The sequence below is a fragment of the Budorcas taxicolor genome, chromosome 2, assembly GCF_023091745.1.
Source record: "Budorcas taxicolor isolate Tak-1 chromosome 2, Takin1.1, whole genome shotgun sequence".
Classification (NCBI taxonomy): Eukaryota; Metazoa; Chordata; class Mammalia; order Artiodactyla; family Bovidae; genus Budorcas; species Budorcas taxicolor.
This window is the reverse complement of record NC_068911.1, coordinates 135,263,376-135,288,310: the sequence shown is the minus strand read 5'-3', so window position 1 is coordinate 135,288,310 and position 24,935 is coordinate 135,263,376. Positions and strand designations below refer to the sequence as shown.

At 36.2% G+C, this 24,935-nt stretch overlaps 1 protein-coding gene and 4 non-coding genes across 6 annotated transcripts; all 5 read right to left on the bottom strand.

Moving 5' to 3' along the window:
- Positions 1-1,236: 1,236 nt before the first annotated feature.
- NOP58 (NOP58 ribonucleoprotein) lies at positions 1,237-24,591 on the bottom strand. Of its 2 annotated transcripts, none has more exons than XM_052664235.1 (15): positions 24,363-24,591; positions 19,934-20,010; positions 17,925-17,977; positions 14,145-14,266; positions 12,832-12,968; positions 11,083-11,147; positions 10,128-10,262; positions 9,062-9,207; positions 8,363-8,489; positions 6,658-6,821; positions 5,656-5,790; positions 5,156-5,217; positions 4,000-4,133; positions 1,927-2,093; positions 1,237-1,452 (listed from the first exon to the last, which is right to left on the bottom strand). In XM_052664235.1, exons 1-15 carry the CDS (start codon positions 24,405-24,407, stop codon positions 1,402-1,404), a joined length of 1,620 nt encoding a protein of 539 aa, XP_052520195.1. In that variant the 5' UTR covers positions 24,408-24,591; the 3' UTR covers positions 1,237-1,401. The 2 variants fall into 2 exon arrangements, with proteins under 2 accessions (XP_052520195.1, XP_052520205.1); XM_052664245.1 differs by lacking the exon at positions 24,363-24,591 and adding an exon at positions 17,603-17,723 and having other exon boundaries at positions 19,934-20,008.
- Positions 8,135-8,218, bottom strand: LOC128044082 (small nucleolar RNA SNORD11). Its single transcript, XR_008199058.1, has one exon. It is a non-coding gene; the product is annotated as a small nucleolar RNA SNORD11 (small nucleolar RNA).
- On the bottom strand, positions 8,923-9,008 carry LOC128044084 (small nucleolar RNA SNORD11B). The gene has a single exon (XR_008199060.1). It is a non-coding gene; the product is annotated as a small nucleolar RNA SNORD11B (small nucleolar RNA).
- On the bottom strand, positions 17,743-17,829 carry LOC128044070 (small nucleolar RNA SNORD70). The gene has a single exon (XR_008199048.1). It is a non-coding gene; the product is annotated as a small nucleolar RNA SNORD70 (small nucleolar RNA).
- Positions 18,595-18,683, bottom strand: LOC128044071 (small nucleolar RNA SNORD70). Its single transcript, XR_008199049.1, has one exon. It is a non-coding gene; the product is annotated as a small nucleolar RNA SNORD70 (small nucleolar RNA).
- Positions 24,592-24,935: the final 344 nt, after the last annotated feature.

The following is a 24,935-nucleotide window of genomic DNA, read 5'->3' as shown; positions in this document are numbered from 1 at the left end:
TCTGAATCAAGTATGTGTCTGGAGTACTGTGGTGTGACATAAAATGGCAATATTCTCCACAAGGCCAAATTTTCTAGAGATGGCTACATGTACTTCACGTAGCATTTACTTCAATTAAAAGGTCTATATGAAAAATTCATTTTCATCTTTGAAAATTTATATAGTTTCATTTCCTGCAAACCATTGTTAGGAGTAACACTGACCATTACCTCTGATTTGCATGAGGAACTAAAGAGCTACTGACTTGCTCAATGTTACAGGAAAAGCAGAAGTGGAAATCAAAAGCTTACAATCAATATAGCTTCTTCACTGCTGAACCCTTTCATAAAACTGGGCTACTTATTAGCACCATGCCTCTGGCATACACAAAGATGCAAAACAAAAGCCCATGAAACTTGTAGCTGTCATGACTCTAAGGCTGACATTCACTTACTAAATACTGTCTTGTGAAACAAAGATTTCTCTTTTCTGGTTGCGCTGGGTCTTTGATGCTGTGTGGGCTTTCTCCAGGTGCAGTGCACTGTCTTCTCATTGCAGTCACTTCTCTCGCTGTGGAGCACGGGCTCTAGGCACAAGGTCTGCAGTGGTTGCAGCACGTGGGCTCAGCAGCAGCAGCATCTTTGGTGTTCTATGTCCTGGTTTATACTTCACTCCTACTGACATTTTATTTTTTCTCCTCTTGTTTTTCCTTTATACACCCCCATTCTTCACTTATTTTGTATTATCTTTTTAAAACACCACTTTAGATTACTTTAAAAACAAATCAGGGTCTAGATTAATAATGATTTTCTTCCACATTCTAGAAATGCAAATTAAGTTAGGGACAGTTTTTTTCTTCCTAAAGAGACAGAAGCAAAGTTTGTTCACCTAATTTTGAAGCTTCGAACACAAAAGACAGCTTTACTTAAATAACAAAAACAGAAAGGTAGGAGAAAAACAGAAGACTGTCCAAAAAGGCAAGAGAAACACAGTAAGTGGGATTCTTAAACTGGTCCATCTAATTATTGCCTTCCGAAAGGCTAAATTTCAAATTAATGGTTCACAACTCTCACTTTTCAGGTATAATTATCAAAATACTAATTATCAATGCTACATAACATAAAGAGCCCCAAATTCTCGACCTAAAGTAGAGAAATCACAGAACTGCCTTAAAATACAAAGAAAATATTTTTATTTGTATAACAAATATCCTAAGAAATGATGACATAATAAAATTAACATAGTTAAAGTATGTCAAGACACAAATAGGTATGAAATGCTATTAATGATTAATCTTTCTTTCTCACCCAACCTCCCATCAATTATTTTACAGAGTATCTCGGGTACATTTCTGACTGAATCGTAAGCATGATGTATCCAGGTGATTCAATTATGAACTCTTTGAAAGAATGGTTCCTTCCATTAGTCCTCATCAACTTTCTTTTTTTTCTTTTTCTTCTTTTTCTCTGGACTCTGAAAATAATCAACAAGAATGCTTTTGAAAGAGCTGGAAATGTACAAGTGACTAAAAATAACTTTTCTTTATAAAAAGCAGTCTATTTTATTTCCCTTGAAAATAAGCTTGGAAGAAAGACTAAAATCTAAAAATCACCTCTGTGACTTGTAGCAAATGATATTCTCTTCCATTTCAGACCAAACCCATTTTGTAGTAAGATTCTAGGTTTGGGAAGTGGCTTTTTATAACATGGGAGTTCCAAACAGTGAGTTTTCTAATTGTTTCTCTTTTTTTTTTTTTCCATGTTTGGGAACACATGTAAGAATTAAAGATTTTAAATTTAAAAGAAAAAAAATTGTTTCTCTTTAATGAAACCATTTTAAAAAATGGTTTTTAAAAAACTACCTGTTAATTTCTAACATACAGAATAGAATAAAATATGGAAACTCTGCCCATGTCAACAAAATATTAATAATTAAAAACAAACATACAGCAACTGCTGTGCTGGTGCATGGCTCTTCTTCAGAAAGTGGTTCTTCCTTAACGTGTTTCTTTTTGTCCTTTTTCTTCTTCTTCTTCACAGATGCTTCCTGTTCTTCTACAACTTGTACTACTTCTTCTTCTGTGTCCTCTGCATCTTCTACTACTTCTTCTTCAACTGAACAAGTGTAAAAATACGACAATTAACATTGTATCAGGCTCTCTCCCTTCAACCCCCTTTGAGAGTCTGTTTTTTCCCAACATTCCCTCAACTCTCCAATGTTTGTTACATGTAATTTAATAGTTGTAAAGGTCCTTCAAATATTTACCTAGTATAATAGTACTAACAATAAATGATAGTAAGCAATTTAATACCTCTGTAAACCCAACCTCCTCATTCTTTTAAAATTTAGTAATGTCTATCTCTTTTGACTATTTCTAGGGTTTGCTGATTTAACACATGAAAATTTATGCAAAATGGTTAGCATAAATGCTTAGCACACTAAAATAAGGACTCAATAATGGGTAGCTATCATTAGAAATTCATTGACCAAACACATATTTAGTACCTACTATATGCTAGGGCTTGTTCTAGACAACTGGAGATACAGCAAGGAATAGCACAGATAAAAATTCTTGCCCTTACAAACCCTTTATTTTACTAGGAAACAGACCAAAAAAGAGAAAAAAAGTACACCATAAAATATTTTACGTAGTAAACAGTCCAAAGGATAAAAGCAAACAAAGAAAGGAGCACAAATGAAGGCAATTCCTGTGGACATTTTATACAAGGTAGTTAGGCAAACACCTAAAAAAGAAAAGGAAGTGAACAATTCATCTATATTAAGGGAAAATATCTCACATTAAGAGAAGAGCAAATACTAAGATCATTTCAGGAGAGAAGGGAAGTTGGCAGGTTCATGGAATAGCAAGGCGGCTAGTGCGGCCGGAGCAGTGACCAATGGAATAGAATTAGATGAGAAGGCAATGGGAGTGCCCTTGCAGCTGCTACACTAAGAACGGCAGTGATTGGTATGATAGATGGTTAGGTGCTAGAAATACTTTCCATGTAGAATTAAGAGGATGTGCTACCAGAATCATAAGACAAGTCAATGTTAAAGGCCAAGGCAACTAGGATTCCCATTTATACGATGGAGAATATCATGTAGAAACGGACTGGGAGTGGCAAAGATCCAGGAAGGTTAAGTTTGAAAAGCTTAATGAATATTACAAGTCAAGATTCAAATCTACTAATGGGTTTACAGTTCTTTTTGTTCAATAAGAAAAATGAAACACAGGGGTTAAATAACTTGCTTATGTTTTCTTCACCCAGGGCAGAAATCCACATTTGCTGATAGTGCTTTTTGACCTCTAAGCTATTTAGAAACTAAAAGTTAAATCGGTAATTTCTTTAATGCTAATCACTCAACACAAGTGCAGCTATCAAATGGGGGAATTTACTTATCAACTTAAGAGAGCCTAGTTCACTGGGGAGCACCTGTGAACTATCACTCTGATGGTAGCTACCCAGTCATTACTCTAGTTCTTTCCATGTAACAGGAACAATGAAGCACTGCTGCATCAGTTCTATGCTAACCAAAATATCTCAGCGACTACCTTAGAAACCACATACCTTGTTTTCTTCTCTTTTAAGCTGATTCTCAAAATAGTTCACGTTAGAAATTAAAGTTTTGATACATTTAATATAACCCTATATATTCAAAGAGATGCTTTCCCCTTTCTCTTATGAAATATGATAAATTTAACAATATTTTAACTCCCTAGAGAAGATGGTTATTAATACAATTAGCTTCCAATACGGTGGTTTCATAATAAAGTTCTATTGTATGCACTTTCCCCATTTTTCTTCATCTATTTTTAATTGAAGGATAATTGCTTTACAATATTGGTTTGATTTCTGCCACACATCAACATGAATTAGCCATAAGTTTACATATACCTCCTCCCACCTCCTGCCCCTCTAGGTTGTTACAGAGCCCCAGTTTGAATTCCCTGAGTCATACAGAACTCTGTACTTCTTATGCAACAGGAATATAAATGACATTAACAAAATTCAAACTAACCTTTAATTTTAACCTTGGCCTTTTTGGCCTTCTTTTCAATAACTTCATCCTCTTTGTCTACTTCTTCAATCTTGCGTTTTTTAGAATAGGTTGGTAGTGTGGAGTCACCAGAAGGATCATAAGTCTTCACTTCACTGAAAGAGCCACAGAATCTTAGAAAATCTTTACAAATGCTTATAATCAAATTAATTCTAAAGAGATTTAAAGGAAATGGTCATTAGGTAATACATGAGCATACCACACTTTCATTTCAGTGACTTTAGGGAAGTTTATCGAAGTTAAGTCTCCGAAAGGTAAAGAGATGTCTACCTATTTTCTAGGGAAGTCAATCACACTTCAAGAGAACTGAACTAAATGAATTCTGATTTAGTAATCAATGTAGTAACTATAGCACAGAAGAAATATTCAATTAAAAAAGGAGAAAAATGCAAGAAATCTCTTTAAACCAAATGATTATACTAGAAAGTAAAAACTGAACCAATTCAAGTTTTAGGACACTGGGCAATTCAATGAAAACAAAAAAAGCGCCCTGAATCAAGTTTAATACAGAATACTCCATTCACACGATTGCAAGAGGCAGAGGAATAAGAAGGGATACATATGGATAGAGAGTCCCTAAAACCAAGATACCTGCTTTTGTTCTAACAAGGTAGAAAGAAATAACTAAAATATTGTGTCAAAAATGTGAACTAAATGTCATAATTGGCGTTTTAAGTCATAAGCAAAATGGCAGGAGAACATTAAAACAAGCTAAGGCATGTGTTATTAATCTGTCTTGTAGGCTCATGGCTGTTAACTTTTACAGGTTAAAAACATGAAACAAACTAGTGACTAGGTTCTCCAGGGTCTACCCCAGGTAAACAAACGTGTTACTAAATTTGTCACTGTTTTTTAAAAACAACAACAACAACAAAAAATGAGAAACAAACATTCTTAAGGCTCTTGACACACGTTTTCAAATTGTTACCCATGTTCTATTTGCATCATCACCACCTACTTCATCAGTATGGAACTTTTCAAATAAGAACAAAAACAATTTTTTATAATTTCATAGTGAGATCTGATATGCTTCTTAGCTGCTTTTAAACTTCTGCCTTCTGACTCTTTTTAAGCAAAAATTAATCATACATGCTTCCCCCAAATACACTCAACTTACCTTTTATGTTCATATTTTTCTGCTTTTGCTAATGCTTTTCCTGTCCCACTTATTTTCCTTATCTAAGAAAAGAAAAATTATTAATGTTTCCTAAGGCATAATCTCTTAAAATATACACTAGTATGTCAATAATTTATTTTGGGGGCTGCTCTGGGTCTTTGTTGCTGCATATAGGCTACTCTCCAGTTGCAGTGTGGGCTACTCATTGCAGTGGCTTCTTTTGTTGTGGCTCTGCGGTGCATGGGGTAGTTAATCTCACAGCATGTAGACTGTCCCGGAGCAGGGATCAAATCCATGTTCCCTGCACTGGCAGGTGGACCTTAATTAACCACTAGGGAAACTCTTAACAGTAAGCAGAAATAGAATGTATCAATAATAGACATACTAAAATGTATCGTAAAGTAAAACTGATTTGCAGGTGAAATGAAAATGTACATAAGCTATGGTTTATTAATTTTTGACAGGTAACATTTCTACAATATGCAGAACATGATTCTTACCCCTCTATCTTCCAACGTTCTCAACCTGGCTTCTAGTTTCGCTCTGTTCTCAACTCCCATTGCAGAACTGGAATCCTCACCAAAAGCATCATACCGGATAGCCAAAACAGTCTTGGCTGCCAGCATCCGAGAAATCTAACGAAGAACTTGAAGTTAGATGCATTCAGACTATACTCCAAGTTGAGATGTAAAAAAAATCACTCAAGTGTTTATTCATGAGAACACTACAGCTCAAGCACTGACTTTACGAGTCACTCTAGGATTTTTTTTTAAAGTCAGGAATTACAAATATATTGTAAACCATATTTAAGCCATTTACCTTCTATCAGAACCTCTGTCACCGTATGATAGCTAACTGAAAAGATCTTGCCAGTAGTTCATGTCTAAAACTAGCTCAAGCCATTTTCCCATCTTTTCATTTTTACTATGTGATATTAGACCTACATTATGAGGTCATAAACAGCAAGTATTGCCCCCTTTTAAGCTAAATAACAGTTTATTTTACTGAATTTCCATTTATTTCTTTCATCACTCTGCTCTAAATTTTATAAAATTTCTGTTAAACTAGGTATGTATAAAATCTTGAAAGTACTTTTAAGCGTCAGATTCCTCCTCTGTAAAATCGACACTAACAACTTATAGGGCTATTAAAAGCATCCACCAAAGGCCAATCCAGTGTTTAGCACAGTGTATGTGATATCATTTTAAAATGGGTCATGAACGTTGATGTTAAATTGATTTCCTGCCGCACAGAAAACAGATGGGCCATACCCCACGGGCCATACCCCACCCCCACCCACCAATGAATGGGAGTCTGGAAAAGTACTAAAACAGCAAACACTTTATCTTCTAACCTTTTCTTTCCGTGAACACTAGAGTTTAAAGAATTCACAATTCTCTATTTGATGAAAAAGAAACAACAAAGATTTATTGACCACTGTAGAATAAGATCAAAATCATTTGGAGGAAAAAAAGGCCTGCGCCAGGAAAATTGTAACTCACCTTTCCTTTGTGTTTGGGGCTCGTCTGGCCTACAAGTGAAGCATGATAAATAAGACCATACTTAGGGGTATCTCGTCTAGACTTGAGGGCTCTGAAGAGTGCCTTTTCTGCTCCAAGAATCTGAACTGTAGAAGCTGCATGTTTGGCCAAATTCAAAAGAGAACCTTCAAAAGAAAAGTAGTAACTTTGAGGAAAGTACTTCCAAATATTTGAAAGTTCTATGTATTATACAAAAGATCTACAGTCTAAGTATTATACCCACAGAGTATATAAAAATCAGGTATAATATAGGATTTTATAGTTAGGAATTAGCTCAAATTCCTGATACTTCAGCATTTGTGATTCCTCCATCAGCACCACAAGCAGAGGTATGTGATGAATGTCTATGGCAAACTGGAGCTTATTTGTTTAATCATACCTATTTGCCTGAAGAGATGGTATTACTACCTCACATTTCAGTAGCATATCATGGGAGAGTTAAAAGTGTATTCACAGACATCATCCAATATAGCCCTGATTTTTCTGAGACTTATTTTAGACATGAAATATTCTACTCCTTTAAATATTAAAATAATAGGTAAATGAAAAACTTATTATTAAGGTATCTCAGTAAAACGATGAGATAAATTCAGGCTGAGGAGATATAAACACACTCAATAATCAGGCATCAAAAGCTGCTGGTTTGTCCGATATGCTGCACAGATTTTCTGTCAGAGAATATCAATATTAATAGTCGCTCAAGAAATTCAAGAAACATATATTAATCCCTGCATCTCTTCCTGCTCCACATTTAGCTACATCTATGAAACTTCAGATGTAGACAACAAAACCAGCCCAGATGAGCAACCTAGAAGGTGAGGAGATGTGAATGTCCTATTTTTCTGATTAATGATGCAGGTAAAAGAAGCACTCTAGTTTAAACACTTTGATGTAAATAAAATAAATTCTCTATCAATAGTATATACCTGCACACTCGAGATATAGTGGATTTCATTCCCGATCACCACAATAAAGCAAGTGTTGCAATAAACTAAGTATACGAATTCTTGTTTCCCAGTGCATATTGAAGTTATATTCTTATGGGTAATCTACTTAGTATGAAATAGCATTGTCTGGAAAAACAATGTACATACCTCAATTTATAAATGCTTTACTTTTAAAAACATGTTAAACATCATCTAAACCTTCAGGAAGTTGTAGTAGTAACATCAAAGATCACTGACCAAAGACCAACATTACAAATATAAGAATGGAAAAGTTAGAAATATTGTGAGAATCACCAAAATGTGACAGAGTCATGAAGTGAGCAAGCGGTGTTGGAAAAATGATGCCAATGGACAGGGCTGACACAAACTATGAATTTAAAAAACAAAAGTATCTGTGAAGCACAGTAAAATGAGGTAAACCTGATTTCATCCTCCTATATTCATCCAATTACTCTAATTAACCAAAACAAACTTCTGACAATGGACCACCAGTGTCTCAGAAGAGGTAGTGACTAAAGATGCCTTCACTATCCGAAAGGAAATCAGGCATACAAATAAAAATCATCATTGAACACTTGGTCCCTAGTCCTCGCACATAAACCATTCACTTCTTTTTATTACCCAGATTTATCTTTAAACTCCAGTTTAAAAGCAAGGAAGATCCTACCTAGAGAACAACTCTCAATACCCATGTTTACAAATTATATTAAAATCATCACCTGCATGAGCAATAAGTCGTGCTCCAACTAATTCCCCAACCATGACTGTAACATTGGGTGCAATGGCCATCATTCGATTTTGCAGATATTCATAAAGCTGGGTTCTATATTCAGAGATTTCAATCACCTAGTTTAAGAAACAAAATGAGTTAAGTCATAAATAGTTTAAGAGTAAAAGCAGTGTAAAATTCACATGTCTAAAACATCAGAGCCCCAAATTATCATAGAGCAGTTAGTTGTACAATCCCAGGAAAATTAGCCATCCTTTACCTCAGTTTTCTATAAAACGGCTGTTGTAAAATTTTAACATTTAAAAATTAAGCAATATATGTAAACCTAATACACTGCTTAAAAATGTTAATCAACATTTGTTTAAAAAAAAAAACTCTAAAGGCTAGACATTTGTGTCATCCTCTGTGATTGTCATATAGCTATCTTCAAATGAGGGGTAAAAATTACAGGCTATACACATTCAGATACTGCTAACAATAGAAATTAACTAGACAGTACTCCTTTAACCTCATTTTAAGATATTTTTCTCCCTGCAAGTTTATAAGTCAAGACGGCATCAGATGAGGTAGTGACTGAACACCCTCATATTTATTTATCAGGTGAACAATACATTTAAAAATCATCACTGCCATCAGAAATTACAGAGCTGGTACCACTACCAAGAATTTCCCTATGTGCATAGTGTACCTGAGTGCAAAGGTGCAGAATGTTGCAAATATCTTCTTCCGAAACTTCGGTTCCCATAGATATCTCTGCAGCCGCTTTCACTTCAGCTTCAACCTCCTCTGGCAGTAATTCAGAAAGTTGAGCTGAGGCATAATTCTTCCTATCGCCTATGGAATGTTTGCAGAGGATGAGGGAGAATCACTCTTCAGTAAATTATATAAAATCCACCAAACAGTCAAAAGAAAAAGTAGAGATAAGCCAATGAAAGAGATGCCTGAACAAAACAAAAAAGCAAACAAGTTTGACCAAGTAACTTTACTCATGTAAGGGCTTGATTTTAGAGATTAAATTAACTCATTTTATGAACAGTCCTCAGGTTCCTCTACTATATTACTATTATAGTAATAGTACACGATTTAATATTAACAGTATAGATAGCAATACTATTTTTAATATTAATCACTATTAATGTATTTCAGGATACTTCCCAGTCACACAGTTGTCCTTATTAACGGCAACTTCAGTGAGACACAATCACTGTAAGAAGCCAGTTCAGGGGAGTGGGGAGCAGATAAATTGGGACCAACATATACACACTATGATATATAAAACAGATTACTAGTAAGAACCTGCTACATAGGACAGGAAACTACTCAATACTCTGGAATGACCTACATGGAAAAAGTCTAAAGAGTGGAGATGTATACACAACTGATTCACTGTGCTGTACAGAAAAAAGTAACACAATGAGTGTGTGTGCTTAGTCACATCCTTTGTGACCCTATGGACTATAGCCTGCCAGGCTCCTCTGTCCATGGAATTTCCCAGGCAAGAATACTAGATTGGGTTGCCATTTCCTCCTCCAGGGTATCTTCCTTGCCCGGGGATTCAAACCAGGTCTCCTGTGTTTCTTGCACTGGCAGACAGATTCTTCACCACTAAGCCACCTATACTCCAAAATTTTTTTAAAAAAGAAGCCCAAGAAAAACCAACCAGTAGAGAACGATGTCCTCTACTGCACAGGCCACTGAAATAAAATTCTGTTTAAATCACTATTTTCAATACCTTAAAGGATAAAGTTACTCACCAACTTTCTGTAAACACTTGCAGTATGTCAAATTATCCGAAATAATTTTTCCTAGCTCAGGGAAATGCCAGCCATACCATTCTCTACACCGCATAATGTAGTTGTTTAGTTCTTTATCTAAGTCATCTAACAGGGCTGCAGTAGATTAAAATGAAAAAGAAAACAAGAACTTAAAAGGGTTTTAAAAAACACTTGTGATGAAATAGTCCATCATCCCAAACAGAAACTCTGCACCCATGAAATAATTACTCCTCATTCTCACCACTCCAGCCTCTCTTTTATCCCCTCTATGAATTTGCCTATTCTAAGTACCTCATAAGGGGAATCACACAGTATTTGTCTTCTTGCAGGTAGTCTATTTCACCCTAGCACAGTGTTTTCAAAATTCATCTATGCTGTACCATATACTAGAACTTGTAAGGATAAATAATATTCCATTGTATGCATATACCACTTTGTTTATCTCTTCATCTGTTAATAGGTATCTGGATTGTTTCTGCCCTTTAGCTGAATCATGATGCTATGAACATAGCTGCTTAAGTAACTGACTAACTCCTTTCAGTTTGGGGGGCATACACACCTAGAAATACAATTGCTATTTAAAGAAATGTTTAAAACTGGAAATTGTTGAGACTTTGATGTCCAAAAATCACCGAATGATTTATTACATATATAAAGCAAAAAAAAACCCCACACCCATATCTTAAGGTTTTATCATTTTTCGTGGAAAAAGATCAGTCAATCAGCTTACATTAATAGTGTAGCGTAATTCCTATCATCCCCAAGTAGTCAAATTATAATTAGTTTTCCAATTTTCAATTCTGCATTTCCCAATTTACTTACTAAACTTCTAGCTGGTCTTTTTCTTCCTCAACAATCAGAAAAGATACAATTTTAATAGTAGGAAAAAACCACAATGAAGAGACAGGTTAGACCTCACATGTCCTATACTCACAAATTGCCTGAACAATCATGGTGTCCACTTTATCAGCACTAAATTTCAATCTGTATCGGGACAAGCTGGGGAGAAGGGAAAAAAATATGAATTACTAAAATAGTATCTAGGAAAAGCATTTAATTAACATCTTAAATAAAAAAACAAACCTTTTACCCAAACCCATCTCTTGGAGTTACATTATTTTTTCTACATGGGAAAAATCAGCTAACAAGAATACAACATCCAAGATCCCAAAGCACACATTTAGAAAGAAAACAATAGATCTGTCCTGTTATAACCTACATTTCTGTAACATGAATTCATTAATGAATGACAAATAGTCCAAGTCATACTGGTTCATATGACATGACTTCTGCAGCATTCTTCATGTTTTATGCCACCAGTAAGAAAAACTACAGCAGTTTCTTCTCTTCGTAAACACCCAAAAAGAAAGCCATGGAACAACAATATCGTAAATGTGGGTTTTCTTAATCCTGGCACTATTAACACAGAGGCCTGATTACTGTCGTGGGGGCTATTCTGGGCACTGTCTGACGTGCAACAACATCCCCAGCCTCAACCCAACTGCCACCTGTCTTCTGAGGGCTATCTGACTGCCTTAGATGAGAGCGACTACTGTGCACAATGCCAATTAATATTAATTTGGACCCTAACTCAATTTAGTTATTTGTTCTCTCTTAGGAATGTTTATTAAAAAGTTTCTCCTGACTCTTGCGCATTTTGCTCATTTATAAAACTCACTTTAATCCTTTCATTAATCTATGCTCATATTTTATTTATTCAAAGGTATAGACCTTCATTTATGTAGTATTTCTTTTTATTTAAAGTATTTTTATTTGGCTGCTCTAGGTCTTAGTTGTGGCATGTAGGATCTACTTCTCACTTGGGATCAAACCAGGGCCCCTGCATTGGGAGCACAGTCTTAGCCACAGGACCACCAAGAAAGTCCCTTTACTATTTCTTTAATATAAACGTCATTTTTTCTCTTTTGGGAGCATGTGGGAATTTACTTTCTTGACCAGGAATCAAACCTATGCCCTGTGGAGTGAAGCATGGAGGGAAGTTCCAACATGTCTTTTTAACTGTTAACATTTCTTTCGGATTACAAAGTTACATAGGATTTCAGTCTTTTACCCACAATCTTTTTATTCCACAAACCCTAATATTGTAGTGAAATTTCACTGAATGCCATGTTTTTCAGGAATACATATATCACAGCATAGCAGAAACGCCTGTTCTAATGGGACCTCTTGTTAAACATGATAGGTTAAGATGTTTCTCTTTGGCTCAAGAAAAAATTGAATAAAAATCAGAGTAAAACAACACACACACACACAAAGCAGAAGAGAAAGATCAGCAGCAGATGAGAAAGTTCAGGGAGATGCCAAGTAAATGGAGTAGCAAATGATTAGAAGATGTAAAACAGAGGGGGGAAAAAGCCCAAGAATTGCAGCATCTAATGCTGGAGAGGTAGAGAGTGCCATCACGAGGTTTAGAGCCCAGACAATGAAGCCAAACTGCCTGGGTTGAAATAATGGCTTCAAAAAAAAAAAAAGAAATAATGGCTTCATCACTTACCAGCTATTATGGCTTTGTACATCAATTTCCTCATCTGTTAAATGAGGATACTATAACTACGTTCCTCTTTAGATTCTTGAGGATTACATTAGTTTTTGTAACATACCTAGAACAGTGCTACATAATTATTAAGTAAAAATAAGACGACTATCTTCCAGTAAATCTCACCTGTGTGCCAACCCAAGACACATAGCTGTCATTTCACGTGGTTCTACCCCAGGGATTAATCCATCCATCTGTGAACGGATTCCTCTCATAAGTTCATTAACAACAGGACTGTGGATACAACTGAGATTCAGTTTTTCCTATATGAACAAGAACATTTGTATTAAATATAGAAACTTCTCCTAAATATTAAAACAGCACTGAGTTAAACATATACATTTCTCAGTTTCATAAATGCAGTTTTGGGTATGTGTGTGGGAAGACCATTTGAACATACTGCTGGTGGAGGTAAAAAATGGCCTAAGCTTCTAGGGAGGCAGCCTATGTACATGAATCAGAAGCCATAATTAGATCTGGTCTCAGGTCCTTTCCCTACTGTCAGGGTCCCTGAGGTACTTTCAAAATATGCACTAATGTACAAATATACATAAATCTTTATATACCTCATACAAACAGAATGAATCTGTCTTGCAAGCCTTCATTTTTTTCACTTTGTAGGGTATTTGCTGCTGCTGCTACTGCTGCTAACTCGCTTCAGTCGTGTCTGACTCTGTGCGACCCCAGAGATGGCAATCCACCAGGCTCCCCCGTCCCTGGGATTCTCCAGGCAAGAACACTGGAGTGGGTTGCCATTTCCTTCTCTAATGCATGAAAGTGAAAAGTGAAAGTGAAGTCGCTCAGTGGTGTCTGACTCTTCGTGACTCCACAGACTGCAGCCTACCAGGCTCCTCTGCCCATGGGATTTTCCAGGCAAGAGTACTGGAGTGGGTTGCCATTGCCTTCTCTGAACTTCAAGAATGAGGGGACTATAAATCAACTATACTTCAATTAAAATAAGAAAAAAGAATGAGAGGTATGTTCATGTGCTTGCACTATAAGACCTATTGTAACTACTGAAAATCAAACCATCACAACTGGCTCCTAAAATGTCTTGCTTTTCATGTTTTGGGGCCTACCTATCCACTCTTTCTTTCCATTCTTACTTTATATTTAATTTTTAGCAACTCTACCTCCAGTAAAGTGTTCTAATAAAACATATACACTAAAAAAGATATGATTCCATTTATATTGAAAGGAAAAAAGTCCCTCAACAAAAATATGGCAGGGTATATAGAGTGTTTTATCTGAGGTATTACTTATATATCCTTAGTTTTGACAATCACATTGAAAACCAATTATTACATAGCATAGGGGGAAAAGATCAAGAATTCAATCCTGAGAACTTAGAAAAAAACAATTCATTACAAAGGTCAGGCCTTTTCATTCATTACAAAGGTCAGCTCTGATGACAAGGCTAAAGAAAACTGTAACTTTACCTTTATAACCCCTCCTAGTTTAGCATCAGCCACAGCTAAGGGTTCATGGGCTTCTTTAACTATTTTCTTCAGAACTTTCTTCAACTGCTTATTGATTTTGCCTTCCATTAGAGCTGTGAATGCTTGTTAGGAAGAAAAACAAAAGAGCTAACTCAAAACTTTATCTTCAAAGCTCATGATCTTATTTAAATTCTATAAATAAAGCCAAAAAGACAACACACTTCAAAAGCTGAATAACATTACTTCTGAAATGAAATGATGAACATTACAAACTTCACAATCTCATCTGATCTTCCCACCCTCATTTGCACTCCAGAACCAGGAGTTAAACTAGATCCAACATTCCTTCCCTTCACTCAATCCCTCTGAGCTCAGAATTACATGTTAGAAACAATCTGTTCTGTGATAGCAAATAGATTCACTCCCCTATGCCACTATGCATCAACTGATCTGATGTTCTGGATTGTGAAATACCATAAAAATCCTGTCACGACTGGTAAAAAGGAGTTTATTCATTTTGAAGGTTCTGCCACATTGTAAGCATGCCTGAGTGGAGGTCTTATCTTTGCCAATCCTTGATCCAGATGTCCCAACAGGCCTCTACTACTAATCAATGTCCAGTGATTGGGGAATTACTACTGAGGGAAGCCAATTTGATTTGGAGAGTGTTTTCATTTTTAGCAAACTCTAAATGTGCTACTTTTAACTCTCACCCTTTCTTAGAACTGTACTGAGATTCTCTGGACCCACATCTCTTCTGGTATCTGTCTGGGTTTTGGCCAAATTTAAAGTATGCCTGACAGAAAGTCTGTCACAATTTCTAAAAGGTCAGGCAGTTTGTGCTTAAATCAGCCAGGTACTTGTTCTTTCCTCCTGACCAAATTTCCATTCATTTGAATTTCAAATCCATTTCATCTCGTATCTGGAAGATGAAAGCCGAGGACAAAAGTAATCTAGCCGGCACACACATCTCACAGAGAGGTCTTCACAAATAAGCTAAGATTCAAACTACTCCTGTTGAGTTCTAACAATTTACATATCGTGAAACCCTGACTCCTTTCTAATTTACATTTCTCTAATAACTGAAATCTTTCCTTAGAAGTGTTTCTTTTATAATTAAAAATTTGTATTCAATGTCCTCCCTCTAGCTCTCAATCTTTCCTATCATTTACTTTCACACTTTAACCTAACCTAGTGCCCTCTTTTAAGATTTCTTAAAAGTAAAAAATTTCTACTTTAGATCCTATTCTAACATTCATGATTATTTATCTTCCATGTATCAAAAACCCTGTTAATCACTCTTCATAATATGTATTTTAAAAAGATCGTATAAAAAAATGGTGACAGGGATGAGAAGCTGAATCTTTCCCTTTCTCTATTAGGCACTCTTCAGCATCCCTCAGCATCTTTCCCTTCATCCAAATTTAGGCTGGCCCCAAATTTTACTGTGGCTGTTTGTAAGACATGAAACTTCAAAGTGTGACCAAGACTAAAAATAAACCTTGCCATGCAAATAGCACATTTTAGCTTCTGAGACCAATATAAAACTGACATCACACCCCAGACCCTTTCTTAGGCTACGAGTTTTAAATGTATACCCTGACACCTACAATCACTCAGTTTCGGTTCTGTAATATCAAAACTGCCTTTTAACAAGGAGTGGGAAGTTAATTCCCAGGATTGTTCTAATAATAAGGTGATCAAGTTCAACTTTCTGGTAAAAATAGATGGGAAAAGGCATTGTAGGTTTCTAAGACCAGATTCCTGGCGGAGCTCACTACTTTCATTCATTTACCCAAAAATATTTATGTGCTATGGATTTGAGGGTGAACAACACAGCCTTTACCCTCATGGAATTTAGAGTGAGAGAGTCTGGGACTGACTTTAAATTCTCATCCAGCATGGCATTTTCTCCATTTATCTGACATTATTTTAAGGAATACCAAAAGCTCAGTAACAGTTCAGTTCAGTCACTCAGTCATGTCCAACTCTTTGCAACCCCATTAACCACAGCACATCAGGCCTCCCTATCCATCACCAACATGCTGGAGCCTACCCAAACCCATGTCCATTGATTCGGTGATGCCATCCAATCATCTCATCCTCTGTCGTCCCCTTCTCCTCCCGCCCTCAATCTTTCCCAGCATCAGGGTTTTCTCAAATGAGTCAGTATGAGATAACCTCTCAATCCCTGGTTGGGGAACTAAGATCCCACAATTGTGCGGTGCTCCCTCTCACCAAGGGCACTTGAGATCAGAGGTACAGCCCTTTACAACTCCAGGAGGAGTTATTCAAATCAGTCTATATGAATAATACTCCCCAGATTTGGAGAAAAGCTAACACAATTTCACTTAGGACATTAGCAAAATTCTACTTATTTTTAAAACTGTGATGAACAGAACTATCTTAAAATTTTTTTTTAAATTTTTTTACATTTTTAATTTTTTCCCCAGGCCAAAATGACCATATTTATGCTCCATGGCTCTATGAGGCTTTAATGAGTTGATCTATGCAGCCCTAGAACTATTTTAAAAATTGGCCCTCCTTCCGCTTACCCCTCTGCCAAGGTTGGGGTAGTCCATTAATATGCCAACATATTTCATTAGATTCCTAATTTTCACTATATAAGGGAACTACCCTTCTCTTGTGGGGTGAACAAAAATTATTTGGGTCAGTCAAATGAATTTTACGGCTTAACTGTTAGTCATATTCTTCCTTACGATCTTTCATTTTCAAAATATGGCACCAAGTAGTCAGCTGACTTGAGATACAGAATTAAAGCAACTGAAAAATTCATGATTAGTTTTATATTCAATCTTCCTGTTTTCCCTAGCATTAAAAGAACATTAGAAAACCAAGTGCTGGGTTTCCCTGGTGGTTCAGTGATAAAGAATCCTCCTGCCAAATGCAGGAGACAAATGTTCGATACTTGGTCTGGGAAGATCCTACGTACCGATGGCGTCTAAGTCTCTTCACCACAACTACTGAAGCCCATGTGCCCTAGAGACTGTGTTCTTAAATAAGCACAACAAAGAATAGCCCCTACTCGCTGCAGTGCAGCAACAAACACCCAACACGGCCAAAAAGAAAAAAGAAAAGCAAGTGCCTACTGCCAAGCCTACTTAAGTAGGCTCTACTCTGTATCTGCTGTCTCATCACTAGGACTAGTTGAAAGCTGTAACAGTCATCACCCATTCTTCTAAATCATAAAAAAATCATGCTCTTTTAGGGAAACTCTTATGTATGCTTCTCCAGTTTTTGTTTTAAAAAACAAAAACCCACAACGACCCCCCACCTGTATTAGTTTTCTTAAATCTTTTAATAATATTGTGCTTTTTTTTGAACTTTAAAAATGTATATACCTGGAGAGCTGCCTTATTATTTCAACTCCAAATCCTAGCTATTCCCAACTTTATCACTGAATTTAAAAAATCAGAAACTCGTGTACTTGACATTACCTTGATCCCTTGTAGAACAGCTTTTACTGAATTGTGCTTCAGCATTACGCTGTTGGGTTTCCACAGGGAGATCAACTTAACCACTTCTCACCTCTCATCACATGTGGGGGAAAAACCAGCCCTATAGTAAAAAAAGCTAACTCAATGTTGTCTCAGTGGTAGTGACGAATTTGAGTTAGATCACTTAAATTCAGTTTCAAAAAGAATGCATCATTGACAACATTGAATAAGGTTAACTTAGGCAACTAAAGCAAACAATTTCTTAATAAGAATAACAAATTACCAGTATTTAAAAAACAAAAAAGCTAGTCTTTGATTTTACCTGCCAATGCCTCTGCTGTATCCTGAAATTTCTCAAAATGTTTCAGCTTTACTCTAGAATTAAGGGAAAAAAAAATATGTTATGAGGGCACACTGATTTTGCAAATGCCACATATTTAGGAGAAGAGGTAGTAGACTGCTTCCAAGGTATACACCAATAAAAGAAACTTTCCTGCCACTGCATATTGCTGTAAAGGTAGACACTTCATAAAACAACCCAATTTCTCTAAATGCTAGGCTAGTAACATTCAGAGAACTATTATAGATATTACAGGCTTTGGAAATGGCAACCCACTCCAGTACTCTGGAGAAGAGCCTGGTAGGCTACAGTCCATGGTGTAGCAAAGAGTTGGACACGACTGGGCGACTTCACTTTCCTTTCCTTTAGAACAACAGCAAAAAAATATCCCACCGTATCTAAACAGGAAAGATGTTGAAGCTTCAACATAACTTCTGTTGCTGAAAGCTAGACACAGATGCCTTTTACTATATAGGATAGAAAAAGTGTAAGGGTCCCTCTTAATTTGAGAATCTAATGACACTGATTTGTCCATTTAGTGTGAAAAAATAACCGTTAGATCTAAATTTTGCTAACCTCACTTTCCCTCCTCCTCCCTATTCACTTATGTGCAAGGCAACATTGTTTTATATCAAAACAAATACATTGTTAACCCATTGTTGTCTCAGTGGTAGTGACGAATATTTGAGTTAGATCATGCAAATTCAGGTTTAACAAGGATACATCATCGACAACAATGAATCAGGCTACTCAAACAACTAAACCATATAGCCCTTTAAAAGGGAAAGCCAAAACCAGTCTTCCACTGAGTCTAAAACAGTATTATCTTCAGCAATACTGTTCCCTTACCTAGTTGGGGAACATCCTAGTGGCACCTCAAATGCACACTTAACAATACAAAGATTTTAGGAAGAAAGCGGTTATTTCACCTTATTCTACCTCAACTCACCACCAATTTCACTCATCTGAAGTGGCATCTATTCATATCTCTATATTTGCATAAACACATATATAGCTGTACAAAAATGCAATCATGTTATATGTATTACTCTGAAGCATAGTTTTCCAGTACACCATGTTTCTGTAATAGTTTAGTATGACATCTCTTTGGGTTCAATACTCTTTAGCAAGCTTAAGTAGTTTCCTTCAATTCTAGTGAGTTTTTATTAGCATTAGCAGATGAATTATCAAATATGCTTTGGCATTCAAGGACACAATCAAGAGATTAGTTAGGTCCTTACTAAGGACCACGTTCACCAAATGGGCTATTTTACAAGGTGGTGAAACAGCCTTCTTGACTCTAACTTGAGGAAAAGCCAGCTTTCTCCCCCACCACTCATTTCTTTATCTGGGTATGAAGATTATCATACTCTATTTTCTTGTCCAGAGACCTTGGGGAACACAAGCCTGTCTTTCTAGGATTTATAAGCTAGTTATTTAACCACTTCAGGGTGAGTTAGAAAATATTAGCCAAGAAGAGTAAATACACTAAGTTCAAAAACATCTGAATATCACTAAGAGAATCTGTAAGTTAAGTCTATTAGCAGTCCATGCTTTTTTCCTTTTTGGCCACACCTTGTGGCTTGTGGGATCTTAGTTCCCCAATCAGGGACTGAACCTGGGCCCTTGGCAGTGAGTGCTGAGTCCTAACCATTGAACTACCAGGAAATTCCCACAGCCCACGCTTTTGACAATTATTACTTTAAACTTTATACTTAATTCACAATCAATTTACAGTTTAAAACATCTTACAAAATAGTGATTTTGGGGTGCTTCCAATCTCATCTGCAATTAACACAAATTAATTGAGACAGCCTATGTTCCAGATAAATAATCTAATAATAGATTCTTTACTAATTACTCCTGAAGCTGAGTTCAAAAAGTTATGGATATATTATATGAACGAGGGGGACACACAAACTCGCAGAACAAGGCAAAAACAAACACCTCTAAATGTTAACTGGTAAGTTCTTAGTTTCATGAAGACTTACATTTTATTTGCTTTCTCTGGAGTTTCAAATTCTTTCCATAAACTATCAACTTCTTGAAGTTTCTTTTCATTTAAAACCTGCAAATAAATGGATGGAATTTAAATCGATTTGGATATTTGTTAAAAACTTTCTATTTTTAGAGAGTCCCTTGACCCCTTCACAAAGCCTATCATGTTCACAAATCAAAAAAATAAAAAATTTGCCTACTTTCTACAGAAAATTTGTTATTTATTGCTATGATCTCCCTAATATGAAATTATTAAGGATTTCTCTAAAACTTAGATACCATTAGTTCTAAGACACATTCTGACGTAAGAAATTTTAACATGGGAAGGGGAAAAAGGGGCACTTTTGCCTATGAAACAGTCATTAACATTTAGGTATATATTCAAGACTTTTTGACTATCTATGCTACATTTTATTAACGCGTACTTTCGGCAATCATGCTATACACTTAACACATCATGGACATAATTCTAGGTTTTAACAATTGCACTGTATGAATATAACATCATTTATACCCTTTATGTATTTGTATATGTATACATGTATTTCTATAGGACAAATTACTGAAAGTGGAGTTAAACGATCATATAAGAAATACATGTTGACAGATGTATTGTCAAAATGCCTTCAAGAGCTTCTAACAAAAAAAAAAAAACCAAAAAAAAAAAAAGAGCTTCTAACAGTTTCACTTAAATCAAGGATGAATGTAAGTTCTTATTTTCCTCACCAATACGAGGTGAGAAGTCAATTGTTCAAATATAAGCTAAGGTAGTATCAGTCCTAAAATGCAGTTCCCCCATATTTAACACCTTGAAACTGGGATGTCTTACAACTGATAGAAGGTCAGATTAATCAGCAGTGTAAAATAATGGCATATTATATTTGATGAGATACAGTATTATAGATATATATATTTTGCACGTGTTTTATGGAAAGTAAGCTGATCAACGAAAAATTATGCTTTACTGCTAAACTACATTTCATCAAATCCTTAACATCACAGAAAATTTATAGAGTAAGACTTATTTCCCAGTTATAGCCTAATACATATTTCATGATAAAACATCAAGAAATTTTCTGTCAGAGTGGCAAGATGATTTTAAGGATCTGCATTGTTTAAATTTAACCCCCAACAGAGTCGAACCAAATATATTTACAGAACTGGAAAAACAGGAATCAGAGTAATGAAGTAGTAAATGCAAAGCACACTTTGTATTAAAAAATTACGAGCTGTGAACTGTTCTATTTTTGTCATGAAAACTTTAGAACCCAAAGACATTTCATCAAATCTCAAGAAAGCACTTAAACTTGTAATTCAAAGTTACTTTTTTGAAATAATTCACAGAATAGTTGTGGTTTTTGAAAATAGTTCACTCAGAATGTGATCTACCATACCCAAAGTCCAATGATTGCTGAGAGGATATGTACCACAAAATAGGGGATATGACTCATGAGTAAAACTGATATTTTTTCTAGTTGAAAAGCAAGTATACTTGAAGATAATATTTGGATAACAAAACTGACATATTTAAGAGATATTATCAGTATTCACTAAGTTAAAGCACCAAAAGAAATGTAATGAAATCATGTTAATTGATGACCACTGAAAGGTCTTCAAACAAAACCTTGGTTACAGTTATGTTCCCATTTGTGGGCAACATATTGAAACAAACATTAAGTCTGAACAAAAATAAAATTAGGCTACATTTTCTGTTATACATCTGTCTCAAATTTTAAATCATTCATTTTCAGACAAGGAAATCTGAAACATTAGTATGCAAAATTCATTTAGAGTTTATCATTTTGAATTAAGATGGAATGAATAGCTTAGCTATTGTTACCACTAAAATCTTTAGCACTGCTGTTATATTATTTTACTATAAAAAGCACTACATGTACTTATTTACATTTATAAAAGTGAGTTACATAGTAATTATAGTCAATAAAGCTGGAAAAATACATTGCTTAGTAATGATGTTGTATAGGAACGTTGGTATTCACATAAAAAAAACTTTGAGCTCCTCAAAAAATAAAGGAATACACAACATTATGCTACACAGCAGCACTGTACAATGTGACTGATGAATTAAAACTAAAAATTCCATTTCCCCAGCTTTACCAGTCACATTTCAAGTGCTACATAGCTGAATTGAAGAAGGAATAGTAACCCACTCCAGTATTCTTGCCTGGAGAATCCCATAGACAGAGGAGCCTGGCAGGCCATGGTCCATAGGGTCGCAGAGAGTCGGACACGACTGAAGCGACTAAGCACGCACGCGCTACCACACTGGGAAGCACAGCTAGGAAAGATCTGGGATAGTAAAGGATTGGGATAGCAAAGCTTGAGAATGTTGAGTCTTATTCTGTGTGCCATGTGACATAAGGAACACAGGCTTGAGTTTTTGCAATTATCTACAAATACTAATTCTTTTAGGTACTGTCTCTGCATTTATATATAACTTTATTAAGGAGTAACAACTTTTTAAAGTTTTAAATTCTTTTTGAACCACTCTGTATATATGGATATGCATTTACTGGGTCATGATATAAAATGTATTCCTTAAAAAAAAGAAGTCTGAAAAAATGTTCATAAAGGATTCTCATTCAAGGATGAATTTTAGGCAACCAATATATTAATAATTTTATACTCCAGCATTTTGAAAGATCATACGAAAGGGAGCTAACAACTTTGTATTGCATATTTACACATAGATATCTCATATACAGTAAGACTCACCCCTTTAAGGTGTACAATTTACTTTTTAGGAATTTTCACAAAATTGTGCAACCATCACTTATCCAGAATATTCTGGAAGTCTATTTTATTCAGAATCAGTAACTGCTACTAATACTGAATATTTATAAATGAAGCACATTTCAATATATTCAAGCCTTTAGTTATTTCTAATATTGGGTTACATTACAGAAAAGAAAATTTAACAATTTTGAACAAAACAACCTGCACATAAACATTAAAAACTGCAATAGAATACTCAAGACTCAGTTTTATGGAGAGTTCTCTTTATTAACAGAAATAACAATTCATCATATGACTTTATACTTTATGACCCAGATCTAGAAACTATACAACTGCTAAGCCAATTCCGCCCCACCATTAGAGGCAACTACTAACAGTGCAAAGTTACCCTCCCCTCTTAGCATCCAGATCAGGACAGTACACATTAACATCACTTTAGATGAAATTCATCCAGACACTGACTCAAAGTACAATAGACTGCGTTGGCTAAGAGAATTTGGGGGCATGTGCAGAAACTCTAAGAATTTAGAAAAGACTGCAGGAAGCTGGGGAAAAGCTTAATAGAGCTGTTGACAGGCTCTAAGGCACTTTAGTCTCTTAAAATTGCTAATATTACAATCTCAGACAACAATAATGAGAGGAAAAATAAGCAAAATCAGCTTTGGGTTAATTATCTTATTGGTTTTCTTAAAAATAACAAACATTTACTTTAACATGCAAACAGAGGTATATTTTCAAATGTCAAAAGAATCTTGGAAAAATAAAATGAAAAATGTCCCCAAGTATTTTGGTATATACCCTTCCAGACTCTCTGCAACCACACCACATAGTTTTAAAATTCATAACCATACCACATACTTTATCTAGCACTTCTTTTGCCTTGTCAGTACATATGAAAATTTTTTGCTTTGCTATATTCCTAGAGCTCGAGTGCCAGGCACGTGGGTGGCACCTAATTTACCTCATTCTTCCTAACATCTCAACAGCATCGTACTATATGCACGTCCCACTGTTCAATTATTTTCTTGCTGATGAACTGAAAGTTAACCTTCCTTATTAAAACAGCGAACTCAAATTGGTTACCTCCAGCTCAGATTTCTTCTCTGGGCTTCAAACGTGAAAGGACCAACGTATTTCCAAGTTTAACAGACAGCGAAAGCTTCACATAGCCCGAACTGGAACTCTATTATCCTCCCCTCTCCCAGCCCCCAAATTCCTAAAACTTTTCTTCCCTTCCCTACCTCCACACACTCAACTTTTTAAACGCAAATCTCGCATACTTCAAAATCCGTCAGCCAATCCTGTCAATTCTACCTCCTATTCTCCGCAAAGAAACTTCATTAACAAAGTTAGATGAGGTCATTTCTCTGTTAAAACCTTCCAATCATTCCTCAAAACTCTCAGAACCGGTAAAATTCTAACACGGCTCTTGCTCACCTATCTGGGCCAAAACCTTTTACCGAACCCGACGCCCCCAACAGCGCAGCCACGTGTTCAGTGAAACATGCGCCTCCCAGGCCCAAAGTCTTCCCCTTCCTTTCAGAGCAGTGGGACAGAAAAGGCACCCACGCGATCCTGAACACTGTCGTCCTCTCCTACAGCTTTCCCGCTCATCTCCTGCCCAAAATCCGCCTTCCCCCTCCAAGAGCTCAATCTCCCACCGACCTTAAAGATGGCGTAGCCGACGGACGTTTCGAACAGCACCAGCATGGTGAGGACGGGTCAGGGCGCTGCGCGGCTCGCCGCGAGCTCTACCAGTGAAAAAAGACCAAATCTACGGTCCCCAAAGGCCCGTAAGGCCGTAGCCGGCCAAAGACCAGCCTTCCCGCAAAGAAGCAAACCACGTTGCCTAAACGTTCCACACCATACTAGAAGCAGAACACCCGAACAGGAGAGTTCCTCGCTAAGGCTTCTGGGACATGACCTCACTTCCGCCAGATGACGTACCGCATAGAACGCCCTGACTTCCGGTATGTTCCCGCCACAGAGAATCACAAAAATATCGCGAGATTTCTTCCGAACAAAACGAGCTTTTACACTGTTGCTGCTGTTGCTGCTGCTGCTAAGTTTTCAGTCGTGTCCGAGTCTGTGCGACCCCATAGAGGCAGCCCACCAGGCTTCTCCGTCCCTGGGATTCTCCAGGCAAGAACACTGGAGTGGGTTGCCATTTCCTTCTCCAATGCATGAAAGTGAAAAATGAAAGTGAAGTCGCTTAGTCGTGTCCGACTCTTAGCGACC

Coding starts and splice junctions, on each gene's coding strand:
- NOP58 (XM_052664235.1), bottom strand. CDS start 24,407: ATGCTGGTGCTGTTCGAAACGTCCGTCGGCTACGCCATCTTTAAG. Junction 8,490..9,061: donor TTCTGCACCTTTGCACTCAG/GTACACTATGCA, acceptor TTCTTAAACTAG/GTGATTGAAATCTCTGAATA. Junction 1,453..1,926: donor GCACCAGCACAGCAGTTGCT/GTATGTTTGTTT, acceptor GATTATTTTCAG/AGTCCAGAGAAAAAGAAGAA.